We start from the raw sequence: 21,705 nt of genomic DNA on the forward strand, positions 1-21,705 counted from the left end.
CATATGAGGTCAGCGCGTGCCTGCTTTTAAACTGAATAAATTATTAGTATTTTATATCATTTCGCGACTCTTGCTTATACGTGCCATAAATCATCTTTATTGTGCTGTTGTTGTATATTGATTACTCGCTGTAATCGTTATGATAACCTGCATATACACGTAAGTTGGCCACAGGCAAAATCGCGGTCGCTTCTAAATGGGGCCCTTCCTCATTATAAACCTTTTCCTCGCCTTTCAGAAGCTCTCAGTTGTCGGTGAGGCCGGCGGGGCGGATCCCATAGTAAATTTGAAGAGAAAATAAAAGCAACACAATCAACGCTTCGGCTTATTTGATTCCAGACTATTGTTTTATTCCCTTGTGGACATATTGCGCATAAAGGTGAGAACATATATGGACTTAAATCACTGACGTGAACGACGTTATATACAGTCTGTGATGATCTGTTGGACAGTTTCTGTGTGAAATGCGGACAATGGGTTGCTATGACAATGTGTTGGAATTTAGCAGTCTACCTCTATGTTTACATTAAACGAGTTTGATTTATTATATTAAAAACAAATATATTAGGTATTTATTTAGGATTTTATTAATCATACTGCCCTGTCATGACCAGCTGAAAAATCTCGTCTGTATATTTTCGTTATCTAATGGAATTATGAGGATGAATTGAATAAATGATTACCTAAATATATATGATTGTGTTGCTGTCTCACACTTGGTAGTCACTTGGTAGACAGTCTGATCAAAAGAGCGATATGTGATATAAAATGAAACCATCGTTCACACATGTTCTGCTTTGAATTATGATCCTCTCATCTAAAAACGGCTGTTTTCAGCATTTTAGTTAATTTTCCGCGTTGTTATTGGTTTGTTCATAATTTTAAACCTGTCCTTTATTCATGATTAGATGCCCTCGGCTACAAATGGCACCAGGACTGTGAAGTCTGCCAGCCCAGACTTGGGATCCGCTCCCGGATCAATGAACCAAATCACAGCCAGCAATCAGCTGACTGGAACCCAATCCGAGGCCATGAAGCAGGTGCTGGTGGTTCTCGAAAAGAAAGTGCGCAATATGGAGAAGAAAAAGGTACCAGTTTCCCTTACAAGTCTGTAACATGTCAACCCAAGCATATTACTTACCCATAACGTTACATAATCATTGGATGCTTAATAAAACGCATCGTGAACTGTTACACGCAACGCAATGTAAACTATTATTAACTTAAATGACAATAAATGGGTTTCGGTTTTCATATGTTGTATTTCAATGTCAATAATGTATTCTGAACCGTTTAAACCATTGAGAAACCTTCTCTTACGCGGTTAACCAGGCCCATTGAATGTTTATGAAGCCATTACGCTACTTGTATGATTTAAATCAGTTCGTGTGAACCGATATCTTAAATGTAAAGGTAAATTAAGTTTATAAAATGTTGCCCCTTTCACTGTTCTTTGTACCGTCGAGCACAGATGCTAGCCGGCTAGTGTTCGTAGTTTTAGCACATGCTAGCCACTCAATCGTTATTGCAGTTCTCTCGACAAATGTTATGTACTACATGATTACTTGTTTACATTGAGTTGTATCACGGAGTGTATAGACAAAGTTATTCAATGCAGGTTTTGTGAGTTGTTCTGATCGCTGCGTTTCGCACGCACATGGAGATAAAGCTAACATGGCGTCCTGAAACAGGTTCGGCGTGCAAAAAAAAAGAAAAAAAAAAGGGGGAAACTGTCGGCGCAAAGATGCATGTGAAATTCATGTTTTGGATGGTCTCCGTCTCAGGCTTGTGTTGGCGTGGGTTTGTGAAGATTAGTGGGTCACAGACAGGTGTGTCCTCAGGACATGCAGTAAGCGCCTTGATCCTGCGGGTTTCTGAGCTTCGAAGGAGAGACTTTTAATTTTGAAACAGTGCAGCATATTGCTTTACTTGTTAGCTTACTGCTTGTATAGAAAAGGGATGTTTAGTAATGAAGGAAAAAGTAATTTACTTACCCTCACGTTGTTTCAAACCTGTTCAGTGGAACACAAAATTAGATGTTAAAGTCCCAATGAAATCAGTGTATTTTTTTTATTGGCTTTTAGTGTGAACGTTTGCCTTACTGTTACTATAAGCTAGCGTGCTCTAAAACAATGAAAAAATTTGCATTTAGAAGATATAAACATTCAAAACTTCCGCCAATATGAATAAATGGTTTTGATGACATCACTCTGTGCTTTAGCTTCTCATCAGATTTTCTGTCCAATCAAATGCTCTGTAGAATCTAAAGTGTCCCGCCCTCTACATTATAAATAGATGCTGAAGCTGCGCCAAAATCTGTAATTTGTTCACACAATTACTATTTTCTGCATGGAGAATGATATATAACGCACTATAATGGGGATAGGGAATGATTTTTTTCCATTGGGGTGAATGAAGTCTGGTTTCATGTTAGTGTTACGCAAACAGCCACAGCGCCACACAGTCTGCTCCGGTCCAGAGACACGATAGTACAGAGTGATCATATGCGCGAGTCTGCTCAGATCACAAAACGTACCAAACCCATTTGAATTCGGCACAGAATGCTATAATTTAAAGTGATATGCGATACCACTTATTTTGTTTTCGATACGATACCGATACTTTCAAGGCCAGTATCGCCGATATCGATACCGATACTTCTAAACTGAACTTTTAAATTTTAAAATTTCTTAAATTATTGAATTACTAAGATTAAAATGGGTAATGATACCGACTTAACATTTTATTTTATAGGCCTTTTAACAAACAATACACCTTAATTGGAACTTATTAGATTATATTTTTTTATTTACACGTGGTTACAATGTTTACTTGTAGTGGTAACCATGGAAATCTACAAAATATTATAGTTGAACTATCATCATTTTAATGTTAATTTTCATAAGGAACTACCAGTGACCGGCTGTTGCACCCATAAAATGCAACCTTTTTATTCTGACAGTGTATGATTTATATTAAAATTAGTTACAGAATAGAACTATGAACTTTTAACATTTAAAAAAGAATTTATTTGCACAAACTATGTAGGCTAGAGTTTAAATTAGTTTATTGTGAAATAGCTCAAACATGATGTTTTTCTGTCTTCTGTTAAGCATTGTTCTGGGCTGCGTTTCCCAAAGCATCAATGGTTTCTTGTGATACTTTTGGGAAACGCAGCCCTGTTTGAATGCATTGTCGGCAGTGTCTGAACGCTCTCTGTGATTGCTTCTGACTTGCAGCATTTGCGTTTGTTCAGATAAGCAGGAAAATAGTTATACTACACAATTATTTACTAAACAGGTTATTCATCCAATTCAATGAATATTGTACGCATTAAACTTCGTCAAATAAACAAGATCACTGGTTAAAAAAACAAAAAAAACTGTAGTATCGATATTTTTATTTGAGTATCGATACTTTCGATACTCGCCGTCAGTATCGATATATCGATACTTAGTATTAGAGATGCACCGATTACAATTTTCTAAGCCGATTCCGATTTTTCATGAGTTTGATCTGCCGAAACCAGTTTAGCCGATTCCGATTTCATTTTTTCTAACCACTTTACAGCGAACACAAATATTTATTTTCTATCTTTTCTTTAATAGAACATTTTACATAGAACATTTTTTGAACAAATAAAATAAAATAAAACTATATAATATTTTAATATAAAAATGTAATATAAATTATTACTCCTGGTGCGGGAGATTCACACATATCTAAATGCAGAGTTATGGTGTGGAAGAACCATTTTCATTTCCATATATTCAACTAAAAAAAAAGTGATATTTACGAAACTAAACTTCTGTATGAAAACAGGTAATGGCAATAAAATAATATATAAATAGCAAATAAAAATAAAATAAATGTAGCCTTGCAGTATAAAGATACACTCACACACACACACACACACAGCCTATTGCAATCACTTGTACATCAATGGCAAGTTTTATTTCGCAAACAGTTCTTCTCTCATCTGCCACATGTCCAGCCAGGCTAAACAATCACTTTAATTGAGCGCGAGCAGCGCAGCAAAAATAGACTCTGCGCCGAAACCCCGCTTCACTGCTGTTCACGCGACGCTCCTGCTCGACGCTCACGCGCTGCTCCTGCTCTCGGTGTGAATGCACTCATTGATAAACATGCACGCCGGGGGAAAAAACCCCTGCGCTGCTCACGCTTGCGGTGTGAAACGGCCATAATTCATGAGGTTTCCTACATGTGCGTTCTGTGTGCACGTGTGATACTGATTTTGCGCAATGTTAATCATGCGGTGCCCGAGTGCATAAAAAAAAAATCGGCATATGTCAGACTGACCGGCCGCTCGCCGATCATGGCCGATCAAGTGAAAATCGGCCGATGCCGATCAATCGGTGCATTTCTACTTAGTATTGATTCGCCCATCCCTAATTCTGAGAAAGCTGCAGCTTTACTGAATTTAACTCCTCTGGCCGAGTTGTAATGTAAACAAAACGCTATTTGCTATTTAAAAAAGGGGAGGAGCTGCTTGAAATGTCCGGCACTGTCCTCCTGTTTCAGCGGAAATGACGTCAACACATTGAATAATGCTGCGTGTTTCAAGGCACTTCAGTGGGCCTTTATGGAAAACTAAAATCATGACTGTCATCATGCCTTAAAGTGAATTCTGAATGTCATTGCTTTTTAGTAATTTTATTAATTAACCTGCAGTTATGGGCACCTTTCAGTAAATTCCAAAAATTGTGATGTCGTGATTTGTCCGTTCTGATTCTGACATTGTGCATTTGTGGAAAGTGAACTTGACCTCTCCCATGGACCCGGTGAAATGGGATAATCTCCTCGTAATTCGACCACATGCTGCAGCTTTGTGGAATAAAGTCCTCTGTCTTGATCCATGTTAAATGGAAAATTTCATAGTTGCAATTGCGAAAATAGTATGTGCACAGCTGTTTAAAAGTTTGGGGTTCCTAATTTGTTTATAAATTAATACTTTTATTGTGCAAGGATGCATTAAATTGATCAAAAACATCCATTTAAATGTAAAAAAAAAAAATTTTATTCATCAAAGAAAAAACTCCTGCACACTCCTGGCTTAATCTAAGCCCTGTCTGTGAAACCAGGCCAAAATATCTTTCAGACCCTAAACTTTGAACGGTAGTATATACAAAACCTCTATTCTCCTTTTGAATGACCTGAGCAGATGGTTTTATCTCGGTCGTGTTCTTGCGATGAACAATTCAGCATGAGCAATGCACTGTCATTTTATTACAGAATTTATTTTTCAAGTGTCATTTTCTTTTCACTTGTGTTCTTGCAGAGCAAACTTGATGATTATCAGGCCAGGAACAGCAAAGGGGAACGCCTCAATCAGGACCAGCTGGTAAGTAAACAAGGCAAGCATTTTCTGTTGTCCCTCAGTTGTTTTTCAGATTTCCTAAAATCTGTTCTTTTTCTTAATCAATTTAGGAAGCCCTGTCTAAGTACCAGGAGGTAATGCATAACCTTGAGTTTGCACGGGAGCTGCAGAAGAGCTTTTTGGCATTGGGTCAAGAAGTGAGTACATGAAAATTGAATTTGCTCTCTTCATATTCTGAGGTACCACAGTTTATTCACTGGAATTAGGGATGCACAGATACCACTTTTTTCAGAACGAGTCAGTTACTGATACTTTGTTTTTTAGTACTTGCTGATACCAAGTGCCAATACCTGTATTTTCACTGCATTTTTAAAAAATATTGTCCAGCGAAACCAAAAGAATATGAATTACATTTGTTGGCTTAGTAAATAGAAATTTCCTTTAGCTATTTTCATGCCTAATTATGCCTGTTAACATGTTTTGTAGGAGATACTGTTACTTTCACTGTTAATATTATTGCTCAATCTTATTTTATCTTTAATTTAATAGCGCAGTGAATATTTAGAGCTGCTCTAGCAGGGCTCAACAATAAGGATTTATTTATTTTTACACTGGTGCTTCAGATGTTTGCACACAGAAAACTAATTGTAATATTGACGTGATTACTGTACTGCCTTCCTGTAATGTAAAGAGCCACTCATTATATGTAAATCATCGAACAGTTCATGTTGTTACATACATATACGATTTAGTTTTAATTCAAATGGAGCATGTGTGCAGAGTGAACAGTCTTTTTGTGAATTTACCCGAGGCAAACTTGCGTTTAAAAGCATAATTAGGATGGAAACGACACTTATAAGATTGACCGTATTTTCGGTTACGGTCAAATTGCCTTTTGAATGGGAGTGCTATGGGCACTACTATGATGGCATCAAAATTGCTATTTTTAAAACACTAAGAAGGCTCGACACAACAAGTATCACCATGGGCTCTACACATGAACTCGAGCATTGAGAACATTGTGTACACAGAGTTTACTAAAAAGAAAGGTTTTGAACAACTCTCTGTAGCTGTTGTTGTTTCCGGCCGCCGGCATTTTGTCAGTCAAAAATAGTCGATCTCCGAATGCAACGTAACAGGGAGGAGAGTAAAGATGGAAAGCTTTAAAGCGTAGTTCCATATAAATTCACGGATAATTTGTTGTTTTGTCGTTAGTGAAAATCAATATTGACCTTGTATTTGAAAAAGGATCCTCATATAAGAAACGATGCTAAAATCAAAAAGCAGAAGAGTCACGTGAGGTCTCGCATGGGTAGTTGTTGCCAGAAGACAGTAGTCTATCGGTGACAGCAAAGATTACATTATTTAGACTGATAAATTGAATGAAACCCCTTGATTATTATTATTTGAATAGATATTGCCATGAGCTAGTTATCTTGCTTCTCATTGAAATTACAACTTCATGACATTTCCTCATATGGAGTCAGTTCGTTCGCATTCTGAGATCGACTATTTTTGACTGACAAAATGCCGGCGGCCGCAAACAACAATGGCTACAGTGAGTTGTTCAAAACCTTTCTTTTTAGTAAACTCTGTGTACACAATGCTCGAGTTCATGTGTAGAGCCCCTGGTGATACTTCGAGCAAAGTTTCATGTTGTGTCGAGCCGCCGTGGTGTTTTAAAAATGGCAATTTTGATGCTATCATAGTAGTAGCACTCCCATTCAAAAGGCAATTTTACCGTAAACGAAAAGACAGTCAATCTTATAAGTGGGGTTTCTATCCTAATAATGCTTTTAAACGAAAGTTTGCCTCAGTGGATTCACCAAAAGACCCTTGGTTGCTTTTTGGCGAGAGTTACGGTTTAAGAGCATGCAACAGAAGTTCTCTCTCTCTCTCTCTCTCTCTCTCTCTCTCTCTCTCTCTCTCTCTCTCTCTCTCTCTCTCTCTCTCTCTCTACCTCTCTCTCTCTACCTCTCTCTCTCTACCTCTCTCTCTACCTCTCTCTCTCTCTCTCTCTCTCTCTCTACCTCTCAACATGCTCTTCTTTTTACTTTCTTTGCTATCACCATATCTGACCGAACTACAAACTTTACAGCAATGTCTGTGAAAAAGGGATGCGATCGACAAGCTTGTGCCGCTGTGCGCTCAATCCTCTCTGTGTATTTCGCTTATCGGCTCATGCACAGCAGCTATTACATGAATATTTAATTTGTTTAATATTCTGTTAATTAGATTTACTTCATAGACATCCTTCTCTGATATCCATTGTGACACAAGCACTGTACTGTACACGCTAAGTTGTATTGGTTGTTGATATCGGAGCATTTTAATGGGTACATATCAGGCCCAATACTGCTATTGGTATCAGTGCATCCTTAACTGGAATGTTAATATCAAGGGGATCCAAACTTTGTCCTGGAGGGCCACTGTCCTGCAAAGTTTAGCTCCGCCTTGCCTCAACACTCTTGCCTGGAGGTTTCTAGGAAGACCTTGATTGGCTGGATCAGGTGTTTTTAATTTAGGGTTGGAGCTAAACTCTGCAGGATGCCCTCCAGGAGCAGGATTGAACACCCCTGGTTTATATGAATCTGTGAGAATGTCTCTCACAATCCATTGCTTTGAATAGATCCAGAAGACTGTTAAGAAAGCAGCACGCCGTGAGCAGCTCCAGCGTGAAGATGTGGAACAGAGAAGACTGAAACGGGTTCTGGAGCTGCAGTTCCTCCTCGATCGACTCGGGGATGAAAGTGTGCGACAAGAGCTTCTGCAAGGAGCCGGAGGACCTTCACTGCTTACTGAGAGTGACCTTACTTCCCTGGATGAGTTTTACAAGCTTGTGGGGCCCGAGCGTGACCAAAACATCAGGTGAAATACTCAATTCAATCCTGAATCCACAAACGAAAACTATGCTGCAAACAAAATCTTGAAAATCAGTTCTACCAACTGCAACATGAAGTTTCCTTGAATTGAGACTTTTAGATGCATCGTGATCGTGAAACACATTTTAGACATTGCATGGGGCATTGCATGTTTTAAAGTTTGCCAGCGTAATGGTTATTGTAATATGTGTCCAGCAAGATTTTAAAGTAGTTTCTCTCAACTCTAGGCAAGCCGGACCAACCTACCAGAATATGTTAGATGTCTCACAAATTAAAACGTACTATAAAACGTATAAAATTAAAACCTCAGCTTCTGCAGTGTTTAATAGGAAGAAATCTTAAAACATTCTTGTGGGGTTGGGTCCCGAGGACTGGATTTGAGAAACACTGGCTTAAAGGGACAGTTCACCCAAAAATTTCAATTATCAATTCCTCATCCTCATGTCGTTGCAAACCCAAAAGACTTCCGTGAAACATGAAAGATTTCTATCCCTATGTTGAAAGTCCAGATTTCACCATAACTTTGAACTTCCCATCATGGCCTCCTAATCATTCCCATATATATATATACTGATTGGCTTCATCACTGTCTCCTCTCCACCAGTAAGATGGTGTGTTTTGTGGGCGTTCTGCGCAATATGGCTGCCGTCGCATCATCATTGGTGGTGGTTGAGGAGATTCCCCCTTCCATTTAAAGCGCTTTGAGTACCCAGAAAAGCGCTATATAAATGTAACAAAGCAATTACATCTCTTCATAAGACTAATAATAATAATTTATGTGAACTGATTTCATTTAGGTGTTTATTAACGTATAGATATAGATCAACACACATACATGGAGGGTGAGAATCAATGTGGTTTGTTCTCGCACATCATGCAAGAACTGATGAGGTTTGTTTCTGTGTATCAAGCAAGCTTGATTCATATGGATTACTTGACTTGAACCTTGAAAGTCCTCACACCACCAGCTTTAACACTTCAACGGAGGGACAGAATTCTGTCTGGTTTCATTAAAAATGTGTTTTGAAAATGGACTAAAGTCTTTTGGGTTTGTAAAAAAACATAAGGGTGAGTAAATGAGGATGGAATAAATTATCTTGGATAAAGTATATTCATAACGGAATGCTTTTCTTACACAGGTTGACTGACCAGTATCAAGAAGCATCGCAGCACTTATGGGAACTTTTGGAGGGAAAGGACAAGCCTGTAGCAGGCACAACATGTATGTCAAAGGGAGTTTTTAACTTTAGAGTCTGAGACCAGTTTTATTTGTTTCTAGCTGTTTTACCTGAACAAAAAAAGTCTGTTATACTGCTTTTGAGGTGCATGCAAACTGGTATTAAGCATATTTAAAGGTTTGTACAACTTTTTTCACTGGTTTAGGGGAACAATCGTTTTACCTTTTACTGCACTGTACAGTTATTCTTCAGATTCATTAGCCACTATAGGTAAATAACCAGAAGTCTTGCACATTCGCAGAAAATGGCTTACTTTCGCATTGCACAATATGGTGAATAGCTTAAAGGGTTAGTTCACCCAAAAATGAAAATTATGTCATTAATGACTCACCCTCATGTCGTTCCAAGCCCGTAAGACCTCCGTTCATCTTCGGAACACAGTTTAAGATATTTTAGATTCAGTCCAAGAGCTTTTTGTCCCTCCATTGAAAATCTATGTATGGTATACTGTCCTTGTCCAGAAAGGCAATAAAGACATCATCAAAGTAGTCCATGTGACCTCAGGGGGTTAGTTAGAATTCTTTGAAGCATCGAAAATGCATTTTGTTCCAAAAAATAACAAAAACGACGACTTTATTCAGCATTGTATTCTCTTCCGGTTCTGTTGTCAATCCGCATTCATGGTTATCTGGTGCGCCCGAGCTTCGTTTACAGTCTGAGGGAGACGCACGCTGTAAACAAAACAATCTTTGCAAACATGTCTAAGGATTTCGACACAGGGGAAGACTTGCATTTTTTTTAACCAGACATATTTATTTGAACCCGAATACACGGACGCACCAGATAACACGTCAGCAGCGTCTTACGTCAACAGCGTCACTGGCCTCGTGAACGCGGATTGACAACAGAACCGGAAGAGAATACAATGCTGAATAAAGTCATCGTTATTTTTGGAACAAAATGTATTTTCTATGCTTCAAAAAATTCTAACTAACCCCCTGAGGTCACATGGACTACTTTGATGTCTTTATTGCCTTTCTGGACAAGGACAGTATACCATACATAGATTTTCAATGGAGGGACAGAAAACTCTCGGACTGAATCTAAAATATCTTAAACTGTGTTCTGAAGATGAACGGAGGTCTTACAGGCTTGGAACGACATGAGGGTGAGTCATTAATGACATAATTTTCATTTTTGGGTGAACTAACCCTTTAATGGTTGTGACATGTTAATAGCTAGTAAAAAGCACATCACAATATTTCTATATTCACAGGGATGCTTAATTTTAGCCAGTGTAAATGTATCATAAATATTCTATCACTTACAGAAGTCCTGCCTTAGAAAGCTTCCAGCTTCTAGCACTTTCCTTCCGTAGTATTCAGTGGCAGATCATGTGACTCATGGCATATAAATACATCCATTTGCTGTGCGCCAGCTGGGCTGCTACTATGCAGTATGATAGTCCTCTACATTAATTTAGGCTATTTAGAAACTCTGCTTTCAAATGTAGTCCCCTTTTCAGGCATAAAAATGAATATGAATATCTTTATTCAGCAAGGATGTATTAAATTGATAAATTACTGTAATGCTTTCGATTCAACAAAGAATCCTAAAAAAAAGTTGAGTAAAAGCTCTTTTCTTTTTTCTTCTCTCAGATAAAGCACTGAATGAGACGTTGGAGCGGGTTTTGCAGAGCGACTACTTTGACAGAGTGCAGTCTCATCAGAACGGAGTTTGTGTGGAGGAAGAGGAGCAAACTGCTGCGGTGGAAGTGTCTGAAGCGGAGGAGCACCCTCCTGATGCAGGTAAATCTTATCTCATGTTGCTCAGTCGAGTGACTCATTCTGAAACTGCTGCAATCCAGAGTGATCTCTGAGAGATTGACCTTTATGTCTCCTAACAGAGGGTGAAGTGACGGAAGAGTATGCAGAACCCATTCCAATCGAGGCGACAGAGGTGAGAAGTTGCTTAAATGCAGGCCTTGTGAAATGCAAGCTTTGAGTGGTCACATTTGAGGAATCATTTTACTGGATCTTCTGATATAGATGCTTATTGTATTGTGAAAATTTTAATGTAATTGAGAACTTAAATGTTCCTCCCAGTCCAAAAAGCACATTTATTAAGACTGAAGGCCTTTACTCAACACATTTTCAGAAATGCATTTTTCAGACCGATGCGTAAAACAGGCTGACAGGCTGAATGAAATGCTAATTTTCTCTGACAGTAGGTGGTGCTGATAGAAATGCAACAATTACCCCATACACAAAACCATACTGCCCAACCTTCCTTTTTTGACTTCTGCTTGTCACATAGAAGAAAAGAAGACCCAAAAACGGCTTTTCAGATTTTTGTATTTATTATATTGCTTATAAGACAACACCAAATGCAAAAATGTTTATTGCACTATTTTTCTCCGAACATTCGTCTTGGTGAAAACGGTCCTCAAGTGTGACACTTGGGTAGGTAATGTGCATTGCCACAAAGCTGCTATGATTAAGTCATATTTTGCACCTGTGTGCAAACCATCAAACGCAATGCAAACGAATTATTAAAATAAAAAAGGAATATATATATATATATATATAAAAAATATGAATTAAACTACTATCTAAAAGATAATAAAATAACACTGTTTTGCAAATTAATCTACATGCTCTCATGGAGTCTGCTAGAATAAACCAGAGTTTAGACAAACTGGTTGTGAAAAACTTTTTTAATGTACCCCTCAGAGAAAGATCGTCAATTTAAAGGGTTCATTATGTCCCTTAGGACAACTTGTGTAAAGAGTTTTTGCAGCTGTAATTTAGCTTAAGTTCAGTTTTTACCAATTTTAAGTAAATTTAAGATTACCAATCATTTTCTTCTCTCTCTAGTTTGTAAATAGGCAGTTTGTTTCGGAGAGCACGTACAGTACTGGCGATAAGGAGCAAAGGGAGGAATGGAGTGCAGAAACCGAGGTAAGCTGCTCTAGAAATTACATTGTATGGACTTGTTTCATATATTAGGTATGTATTTGTGTATAATTGGTTCTCAACCTTCTTGAGTTCAAAGCTCCACACTGTCCACAACAATATGTCAAGCCTCCCCTGCACCTTTTTTTATGTACGAAAATTTTCCATAGGTTAGTAGCTAAAATAACTTGTTTGTATAATTCCAGAAAATTGGGGGAAGTTTAAGAAACGTGTATATATAACATTGGTGACACAAAAATCGGCTGTATATTGGGCTGCTGTCACTTTAAGATGAATGCATGGACCAAATATAATCATGATATGCATCTGTTTTCTTGTTTGTGACTATCGCGGATGCGCACATCGATGCTAAAACGATAGAGCGTGCAGCCCTACACTGGATTAGAGCGTAATTGTGCTCATTTTTTGGGGTCTGTCACAGGTGAATAACTCCATGCCGCAGCCGGTTCAAACCAGCCCTACCCCTATCCTCCCAGAACCCCACCCACTGACCACAGTAACTCCAACACCCCCTTCAGACCCTGTGATTAGACAGCAGGTGGTTCAGGATCTCATGGCGCAGATGCAGGGTCCATACAACTTCATGCAGGTGGGTTCTTTTGCAGGTTAGTTCTTTTGCCATATGTTTTTATGCATACTAAACAGCCCTTATTTTCCCAGGACTCCATGCTTGATTTTGACGGACAGTCTCTTGATCCGGCTATTGTATTGGCACAACCTATGAAGCCAGGCTCAAATATGGAGATGCCTCCGATGGTGTGTCAACCAGGTATGTTAATACTTGCACCACATGGTTGTACAGTCATTAATGTCCACATATACTTAAAGCAACATCACATTGAACGGTGTCGTCGTTTTGAACAAAATCCGAAAAGGGATTTCTAGAACTTCTTTTTCCCCCAAGCAAACTTTATCAGGAGTATATCAGGGCCTTTGTGGATTAAGTTTCTAATCACCCTAACACACTGGGCTTTTGGTTTCTTACAGCTCACCCAGAGTCTCGTCTCGCACAGCCTCCAGCTGTTGGCATTCAGCCTGAACCCACACAAGTGAGCATAGCCAATTTTTTCTGGATGAAATGGAGTTTGCTGAACTCTCTGGAAATCCAAGATGAAATCAATGACTTTATATTTGTGTAAAGACAAGTTTGACAGTTTACTTTCTCTGCAGATCTCCATGGTTTCTCCACCAGAAACCTTTTCCACACCTCCCCCAATGTATCAGTCCCCTCACACAGCGGATCCACAACCACAGACCGACTCCATGGATCCCAGTCAGGCAAGTTGTCAAACCTCCAATCGTTTCTTGAATTGAAGTGGCACTATGTGGCTACAATATGAGCTTTCTAATGTGTCTGGTTCACTGCACAAAGTGTGCATTAAGTTATTTTTGGCATCAAAACATGACTTGTCCTCTGTAGGCCTCCATGCCCCTGACAGAGCAGCTCCCTCCTGCCTCCCAGACCCAGGTTATCCAGCCTGGATCCAAACCCTCTCACAGCAGCGGCATCAATGTCAACGCAGCCCCGTTCCAGTCCATGCAAACGGTAACATGCCTGAATAAAAGTGACTAGATGTAAAGAACACTGTAAACTGGTCATATCAGTGAGACTTAAACTCTGTGGGTTGGACGATCTTTGACCTGGTTTCATAGACAGGGCTTAGATTAAGCCAGGACTAGGCCTTTTAAGTAGCTGTTATAAACTTGCCTTAAATTTCTTTTTCACTGGTGTGCAGCTTGAGATAAAACAATGGCAGTGACATATTTTAAGATATGTCAGTACAAGTTGCTTTCAGTTAAAACAGCGCAAACATGCATTTAGGCTTATTCACACTTGGTGGTAATGTAATATTACATGTTCACTTATCCTCAATTGGTTCTTCCTGACAGGTGTTCAACCTTAATGCGCCTATCCCACCAGTTAATAATACAGACTCAATGAAACTGGCCAGCCAATACCAGAATAGCTACAACCAGGGTTTTAATGGGCAGACGCAGCACCCTGTGGAGCAGACAGACATGCCATCAGAGCCGCTCCAGTCTGGTGAGGAAAATCTTCAGAATCCCTCAGATCACGTTTTAATCCCCACAATATAATCCTGTACATTGGCACTACTCCACATGTGGCTCATGAAAGAAAGCGGCCCTGGAGTCAGTAATGTGAATTTTTACTATTTCCTGAGGCCTGCATAATGTTATTGTAGCAACACTAAATGTAATGGTAGAGGTAATGAACAAAAAAAAAAATTATATGTATGTGTTTGATTCAGCTCTTTTATTCCTGTAAATAATAGTCATTTTTATTAATACCCACCACCATATTCATGATGATGTTGATTAAACAACAATCAAACGTTTTTATAGCGATATGTATGTGCACACGTGTATATTGGGGTTTTAACTATTTGTGTGTTTATTATTATTAATGTTTTTTTTAAATTAAAACGGAAAACCTCTGTTTTTTAATTTATTTACCTTTTACATGACAACTCTTTACGGGCCTGAAAATTCAAACTTTTGAAAACGGTACTTTTTTTTTTAGTCTCAGTCTCCCACCGATGCACATAGACAAATAAAACAGCTTAAACCTGTATGTGTGTACATAATACTGGTAATAATTATAATAGCAGTTGTTGTTTATTAATATTTATATAATTTAATAACCCTCCAATATACATGTACCCTCATAAAATGGCGTAATTTAGCCGTTTTGTTGTTTTAACAAAATAATTACTAATTGTTTACCTTAATATTCATGTACACGTTAATGTTTGATTACGCTTTTTATCCATGTCTTTTAGAATATAATTGTATGTTATACATGTAAACTCTTACATAAACATGTATGATTCATCTGTCTTAACAGTGGTCGGTGCCTTCCATTCTCAAGACCAGTCACTTCCGAACCCTTCTGGCCACCAGTCCATGTCCCAGCAGCCCGGTGTCCAGGGCAACGGCTTCAGCCGCCAGTCTCAGTCCTTCTACAACAGCAGAGGGATGACTCGTGGCGGTCCTCGTAACACGCGCGGCATGATCAACGGCTACAGAGGACCATCCAATGGTTTCAGAGGTACAGAACATCGTTGTGACTGCAGTTTCATTGGAAGATCTTTAAAATTATCATGGATGAGTAATTAGAGGTTTCCTATTCATTTCAGGGGGATATGATGGTTATCGCCCACCCTTCTCAAATGCTGCAAACGCTGGATATGGACAAACCCAGTTCAGTTCGCCGCGCGACTATTCCAACGGCAGCTATCAGCGGGTAAGATGATGTATATTTGATGGTTTTTGTACAGAGTGAGCTTTATTCTCAACTCATCCTCAGAATGAACCCTTTTCACAGACTTTCACATGTTTCTAAAGTGATTGACATTATAAATATAGTAAATGTGTGTTAAAAAATATTACATATCATTTTATAACAATACACTGTTTTCTTATCTTTGCATAGTTACAGAGAACTGGTTAACGCTGGCCAACGGAATCACTTTCTCAAATCAGTTTTTTTTTTCCTGTCTTTTTGATAGTCCTAGAAACACGATTGTGGATTTATTTATTTTTTGCTATTGGGGCAAACGCCAAAACTATATTTGTAGTTTCCCTTCATCATTATAAGTTTACCCTATTATGATGACTTTCACTGCTGTGAACCCTAGAAATGTGAAAAGATTTTGTTAATCCTTATGTTTGTTTCTCCACAGGATGGTTACCAACAGAACTATAAACGTGGCGCTGGCCAAGGGACTCGAGGGGTCGCTCGAGGAAACGCTCAAGCCATGCGGTCTTAAGTCTTGTAAACTGACCTTATATTTGGACCACAGTGAACATTTGAAATACTGAAGTGCATATGTCCTGCCCATTGTTCCCCCCTCTCTGTCTCCTCCTTGGAATTGATCATTCAATGCCAACTCTGATATGTTAAAATGGAGAAAATAATTCGGAACTGAAGCTGAAAAGCTGCGGTCAAGATTTTAAAGCTACCCCATGTTTCTAACAGATACCTGTGAACTTGAAAGACTTAATTTATTTTCTTTTTTTTTATGAAATAAAACTCAAATCCCTGCCATTGCTGGTCCAAGATTGGGAGTTCTCTTTCTGTCCCACTGTTTTGTTCACTCGAATTCATTTTGGTTCTAAAAATTGTTCTTTTTGGTACTTATTTTTTTTTTTTTTTAAGATGCTCCCAAACTCTGTTTGTCAAGTGATATTGCTTCAGGAGTTTCAATAAAGATGTTGCATTACCTGTTCTATATTTGGGTGTATTGTGTTTTTTTTTTTTTTTTTTTTTTTTTTTTTTTCTCAATCACAAATAGTCAAGTTATACATTTGGCTGTCAGTATATTAGGCATTCTAATGAATTACGTTTCATACTAATGCAGTTATTGGACAGCTGTCCAACCTGAGACCTTAGAAGTATTACCATTTGGTTACATCCTTCAAAAGACACAAATCTGAACAATTAACTTTTGAAGCACATGCTGTATTGGAGATGCATTTACATACAAGAAAGATGTTTTTTTTTTATTTAGGAAAGTTACACCATTTTCTTTTTAGCATTGATTAACTCTAATAACAAAATGTAAATTTTTCATTCTGTAGATGATTAATGGTAAAACTCTGCAGAGAAGAAAATCCTGAGTGTTTTCAAGAACTTTAGGACCTCTTATGTAGAACTTGTTTATGACATACATTTAGTACATTAAAACCATGAATGCAACAAAGACAAAGTGTACATGCTATGTGGACAACATGGCACAAATCTATATAAAAAAAAAATCTATTTTTTTTTATTTCTGCAGAAAATGTACAGACATTTTCTGCAGAAATTATTACATTTAGTACTTTAAAACCATGAATGCAACAAAATGTGTACACGCTATGTGGACAACATGGCACAAATCTATATACAAATAAATATTTTTTTCTAGTTTTTTTTATTCCTGCAGAAAATGTACAGACATTTTCTGCAGAAATTATTATAGAAGAACTACAACTCCCACAATGATACAAAATTACCTGCTTGAAAATTCTGACCGTATAATGTAGCAACCTACTTAAAAAAATAGCGGTTTACGTTTTAAACATAGACTGTTTAGACAATCTCTTCAGATAATTGTAAGCAACAAGCCTTAATTTAGTAAAAACAAATCGCGCTTTTCTGTCATTCTGAACAGGCGATTTCACGGACAGCTATATGTCTGTTTTGGGGTCCATCACGCCAGGGTCCTTCCACCGAGGCTTCCCCACGTGAATATACGAGCATGATATTCTACTGTAAATGAGGCGTAGTTTTATTTCCAGAAAGTTGTATTTAGGATCTAAACCGTTTGTTTTGCTTTATCGATACAAAAAATAAGGTATGCCCTATGGTTGAATAAACATATAGAGCATAGTTTTGTCCGTGCGCGTTGTAAAATGTGTTTAATTTCTCTGCTCGAACTAACAGCTACAGTGTTTACTTTGTTTCACCATGTAAAACTGTCTTTATTGTGTTCGTGATGACAGGGTGCGGGTTTGAAACAATGGCAACTTTTCGAAAGAAGGTGGACAATCGCATTCGTGTCCAGATAGAAAACGGCGTCGCACAACACCATCGGTCGATGTTCGTTATAGTTGGTGATCGTGGAAAAGATCAGGTGAGGCATGACTGTGTTTAATGACACTGTACTAATGTGAGACGTTTGCAGAGCCTCGCTCATTTGTGCACTTTGCACAGGTTGTCATTCTCCACCACATGCTGTCTAAAGCCACAGTCAGAGCCCGGCCATCCGTGTTATGGTGCTACAAGAAGGAGCTTGTCTTTAGCAGGTATGATTACTCAAAAAACAAAAAAACTCATTCATTGTTGTGTTCACAAGCCCAAACGGAGGAAAATATCTTATTTATGTAGCATAAAGTACTTAATAGATTAAATTTTCATAGATTGTGATGTAAATTAATGAGATCTTTATAACAGTGTAGCAGACTACTTGCATAAAATGCATATACATATCAGCTGTCACTCTATAACTTCCAATAATGTCTTTTAAATGCTTAGTTTTATGATCAAAGCTTTTATTCTGTATAGTACCGGTCAAAAGTTTGGAGACATTACTATTTTCAATGTTTTTGAAAGAAGTCTCTTATGCTCATCAGGCCTGCATTTATTTGATCACAAATACAGAAAAAATGTAATATTGATACTTTTAAATAATGGGTTTGAATTTTAATATAATTAAATGTTATTTATTTCTGTGAATCAAAGCGGAATTTTCATAATTCTTCAGTGTCACATGATCCTAAAAAAATCATTCTAATGCTGATTTATTATCAATGTTGGAAACAGTTGTCGTGCTTAATATTTTTATAACCCCCTGTAATACTTTATTTATTTACAATAGAAATCTTTAGTAACAATATAAACGACCGTTTAAAAGTTTAGGGTCAGTCATTTTTTTCTTTCATTTTTTAAAAGCAATTAATACTTCAGGAAGGATGTGTTAAATTGATAAAAAGTGATAGTAAAGACTTATATTGTTATCTAAAAAAATTTTTTTTTTACATTTTATTCTTTAATGAATAATGAAAAAAGTTTCACAGGTTCCAAAAACAAAATATAGTAAGCAGAACAACCGTTTCATATCAAACGATCATATTAGAATGATTTCTGAAGGATCATGTGACACTGAAGACTGGAGTAATGATGCTGAAAATTCAGCTTTGATCACAGGAATAAATTATATTTTAAGGTATATTATAAAAAAAAACCATTAATTTAATCGTAATAATATTTCACAATATTACTGTTGTCAAATAAATACAGGCGTGATGAGCATAAGACACTTTTTGTAAAAAACATTAAAAATGGTATGTTTCCAAAATTTTGACCGGTACTGTATCTGTACATTTTAGCTCCCCAAACAACATTAACCATTATTTCCAGACCCTTTTTCATCTGACTAGACTTTCTCCTGGTTTAAAATTGTGTGCTGTCAGGAACACTGATAGAAATGCATGTGTTGCTTCGTAGCAATCGAAAAAAGAGGATGCGACAGCTGCAGAAGAAGATCAAGACAGGCACACTGAATCTAAAAGAGGATGATCCATTTGAGCTCTTCGTTGCTGCAACCAACATCCGCTACTGCTACTACAATGAAACTCACAAGATCCTGGGAAACACTTATGGCATGTGTGTTCTGCAGGTAATGTCAGTGGCAAACATCTCAGACTGGACCTTCATATTACTGTGGAACCCAGTAAAGCCTTACTTATTAAATAATAGTCATAATTATTTTTGAAATGGAACAATTTATTGAACAGTTAGACAGAAAAAAAAATGTTTGAGTATATGTTTTTGTTTAGGTTTGTATTTGATACGCCAGGCTTTTAAGGCTCATATAGTATGATATAGGAGAATATGGAGATTATACTCCGTGAGGAGGAAAGTATGCTGATATTTTTATGGCGAACATTTAAAAAACAAGCATAATAAAGCATATACAAAATCTAAATACAAAACATATAAATATAAGTCGTCACTCTATGTGTGTGTTCACACTTGACATGTTTGGTTGGATGAAAACGAACCTGTTAACCTGCTCTGTTAATACGGTTCATTTGAAGAAGTGTGAGTGCTGCCGTCTGAACCCTGGTGACACCGAGACCGCCGGTCTGCTTTCAAACAAACTCTGGTGCGGTTTGAATTAAATTTGAATGCAACACAGACCAAAGACATGTAAACCAACCAAAAACGGGACACAATGTCATAGAATGCTCAAGCATACCTGTTTTTTCTCGTGATGGTCGCGATGTTGCCCATCACAGTTCAGTACAGGCATCAGAACCGCGTCTCCTCGCAGCAGATCTTCGTTTGTGTGTGTGTGACTGAGAGATTCCTGATGCTGTTTTGACTCCTTTACACATTTTATAAGCTCTTCACGAGTTCTCAGCTGGTCAAAATACCAACATATGTAGGCTATGCACATATAACCAGCGCATTTAGCCCAGAACACAGCATAGTTTTGGATGTTCGGTAAGTTCCGTCGCGAAATATACGTAATAAAAACCGACTAATCAGTTTGAGAACACCTCCCTATGCCTTTAGGCTCTGTATTAAAAATGCTAAGTGGACCAGGACTAAATGTTTTTTTTTTTGGTCCAGACCAAACGAACCAATAGAACAGAACTACAAGTGTGAACACACCCTATATTTTCCAAAAATGTCTAATATATATCGTATTTGATACTCACATTTTAGCATGATTTTGCAAAAAAAATTATAATCAAGTAAAAGTTACTTTATTTCAGTAAGTGTTCATTTTGAAATATTACTTACAATATAAAAGTTATTCTTACCTTTACTTAAAAACTAAAAAATCAGATTACACAGCACAAAGACGTGAACCACGACCTTAAAGCCTGTTTTATAGTTCTGGGTCGAATCGACGGCGTACCCCCGCAGACCCCTCTGCGTCGCCGCAAACCCCTCTGCCGTAGCTCGACGTGCACCTCCAAAAAATTGTAACCATGCGTCGAAGCGACACAGACCACAAGGGCTGTGATTGGTCAGATGCACCGCAATGCAACTCAACCTGACGCAGAACCATAAAACCGCCACAACGCCATAGGAATGACGGTGTAGCTACGCCGTGGAGTTGACGCAGAAGCATAATGAGGGCTTTAGGAGGATGTTTTTTTTGCTAAAAAATGATCAGAGAGCAGAAGGCATGTAGTAGATTGTGTACAAGGTTGTGTACGAGGTTTTTCAGCAAAGTTTTAATCATGTTGATAATTTAGAGGTCTTAGCATTTAATATGGGACAGTTTAAGGTTAAGTTCCTCTGACTTTCTGTTCCAGGACTTTGAAGCTCTCACTCCCAACCTCTTGGCTCGGACCGTTGAGACTGTAGAAGGTGGAGGCATTGTGGTCATTCTTCTGAGGACTATGAAGTCGCTGAAGCAGTTGTACACAATGACAATGGTAGACGTCCTCTGAAGTGCTTGTATGCCAATATGAAGCTGTTAATCTAAGTGTGAATATATTTTTTTAAAATATGCGTTTTCTTTCAGGATGTTCATTCTCGATACAGGACAGAGGCTCATCAGGATGTTGTTGGAAGGTTTAATGAAAGGTCAGTCCTGCAATTCTGAGCCATGACATTTAATTACAAAACACTCATAGAATATTAACGTATTAGATATTAGTAGTATTCTAATTAATTAATTTTCAAACATTCAGCTATCAAGTTTTTAATTTTGTTCGACAACAGAAGGGAGCCCCTAAAGGGATAGTTCACCTAAAAATTTTAATTATCCCATCTTTTACTCACCCTGAAGTCATCCTAGGTGTAT

At 37.8% G+C, this 21,705-nt stretch overlaps 2 protein-coding genes across 5 annotated transcripts in view; both read left to right on the top strand.

The window, feature by feature from the left end:
* The first annotated feature begins 198 nt into the window (after positions 1-198).
* Positions 199-16,626, top strand: caprin1b (cell cycle associated protein 1b). Its single transcript, XM_077194497.1, has 18 exons — positions 199-379; positions 909-1,088; positions 5,300-5,362; positions 5,449-5,535; positions 7,968-8,206; positions 9,360-9,442; positions 11,057-11,206; positions 11,305-11,357; positions 12,275-12,358; positions 12,795-12,962; positions 13,034-13,142; positions 13,361-13,422; positions 13,544-13,651; positions 13,794-13,919; positions 14,264-14,417; positions 15,240-15,443; positions 15,532-15,638; positions 16,078-16,626. Exons 2-18 carry the CDS (start codon positions 909-911, stop codon positions 16,162-16,164), a joined length of 2,064 nt encoding a protein of 687 aa, XP_077050612.1. The 5' UTR covers positions 199-379; the 3' UTR covers positions 16,165-16,626.
* Positions 16,627-17,558: 932 nt separating this feature from the next.
* The window catches only part of nat10 (N-acetyltransferase 10), a 35,330-nt gene continuing 31,183 nt past the window's right edge, over positions 17,559-21,705 (top strand). For 3 of the 4 annotated variants that reach the window (XM_077194499.1, XM_077194501.1, XM_077194500.1), the window contains exons 1-6: positions 17,571-17,733; positions 17,882-18,012; positions 18,093-18,184; positions 19,386-19,557; positions 21,212-21,334; positions 21,424-21,485. In XM_077194499.1, the coding sequence (XP_077050614.1) occupies positions 17,899-18,012; positions 18,093-18,184; positions 19,386-19,557; positions 21,212-21,334; positions 21,424-21,485 (563 nt within the window). In that variant the 5' untranslated portion in view covers positions 17,571-17,733; positions 17,882-17,898. Of the gene's footprint in view, positions 17,734-17,881; positions 18,013-18,092; positions 18,185-19,385; positions 19,558-21,211; positions 21,335-21,423; positions 21,486-21,705 lie in introns of all 4 variants that reach the window. The other variant, XM_077194498.1, reaches the window with a different exon arrangement.

The sequence above is a fragment of the Siphateles boraxobius genome, unplaced genomic scaffold (assembly GCF_051911475.1).
Source record: "Siphateles boraxobius isolate OS27281-9 unplaced genomic scaffold, OSU_SipBor_1 32, whole genome shotgun sequence".
NCBI lineage: Eukaryota > Metazoa > Chordata > Actinopteri > Cypriniformes > Leuciscidae > Siphateles > Siphateles boraxobius.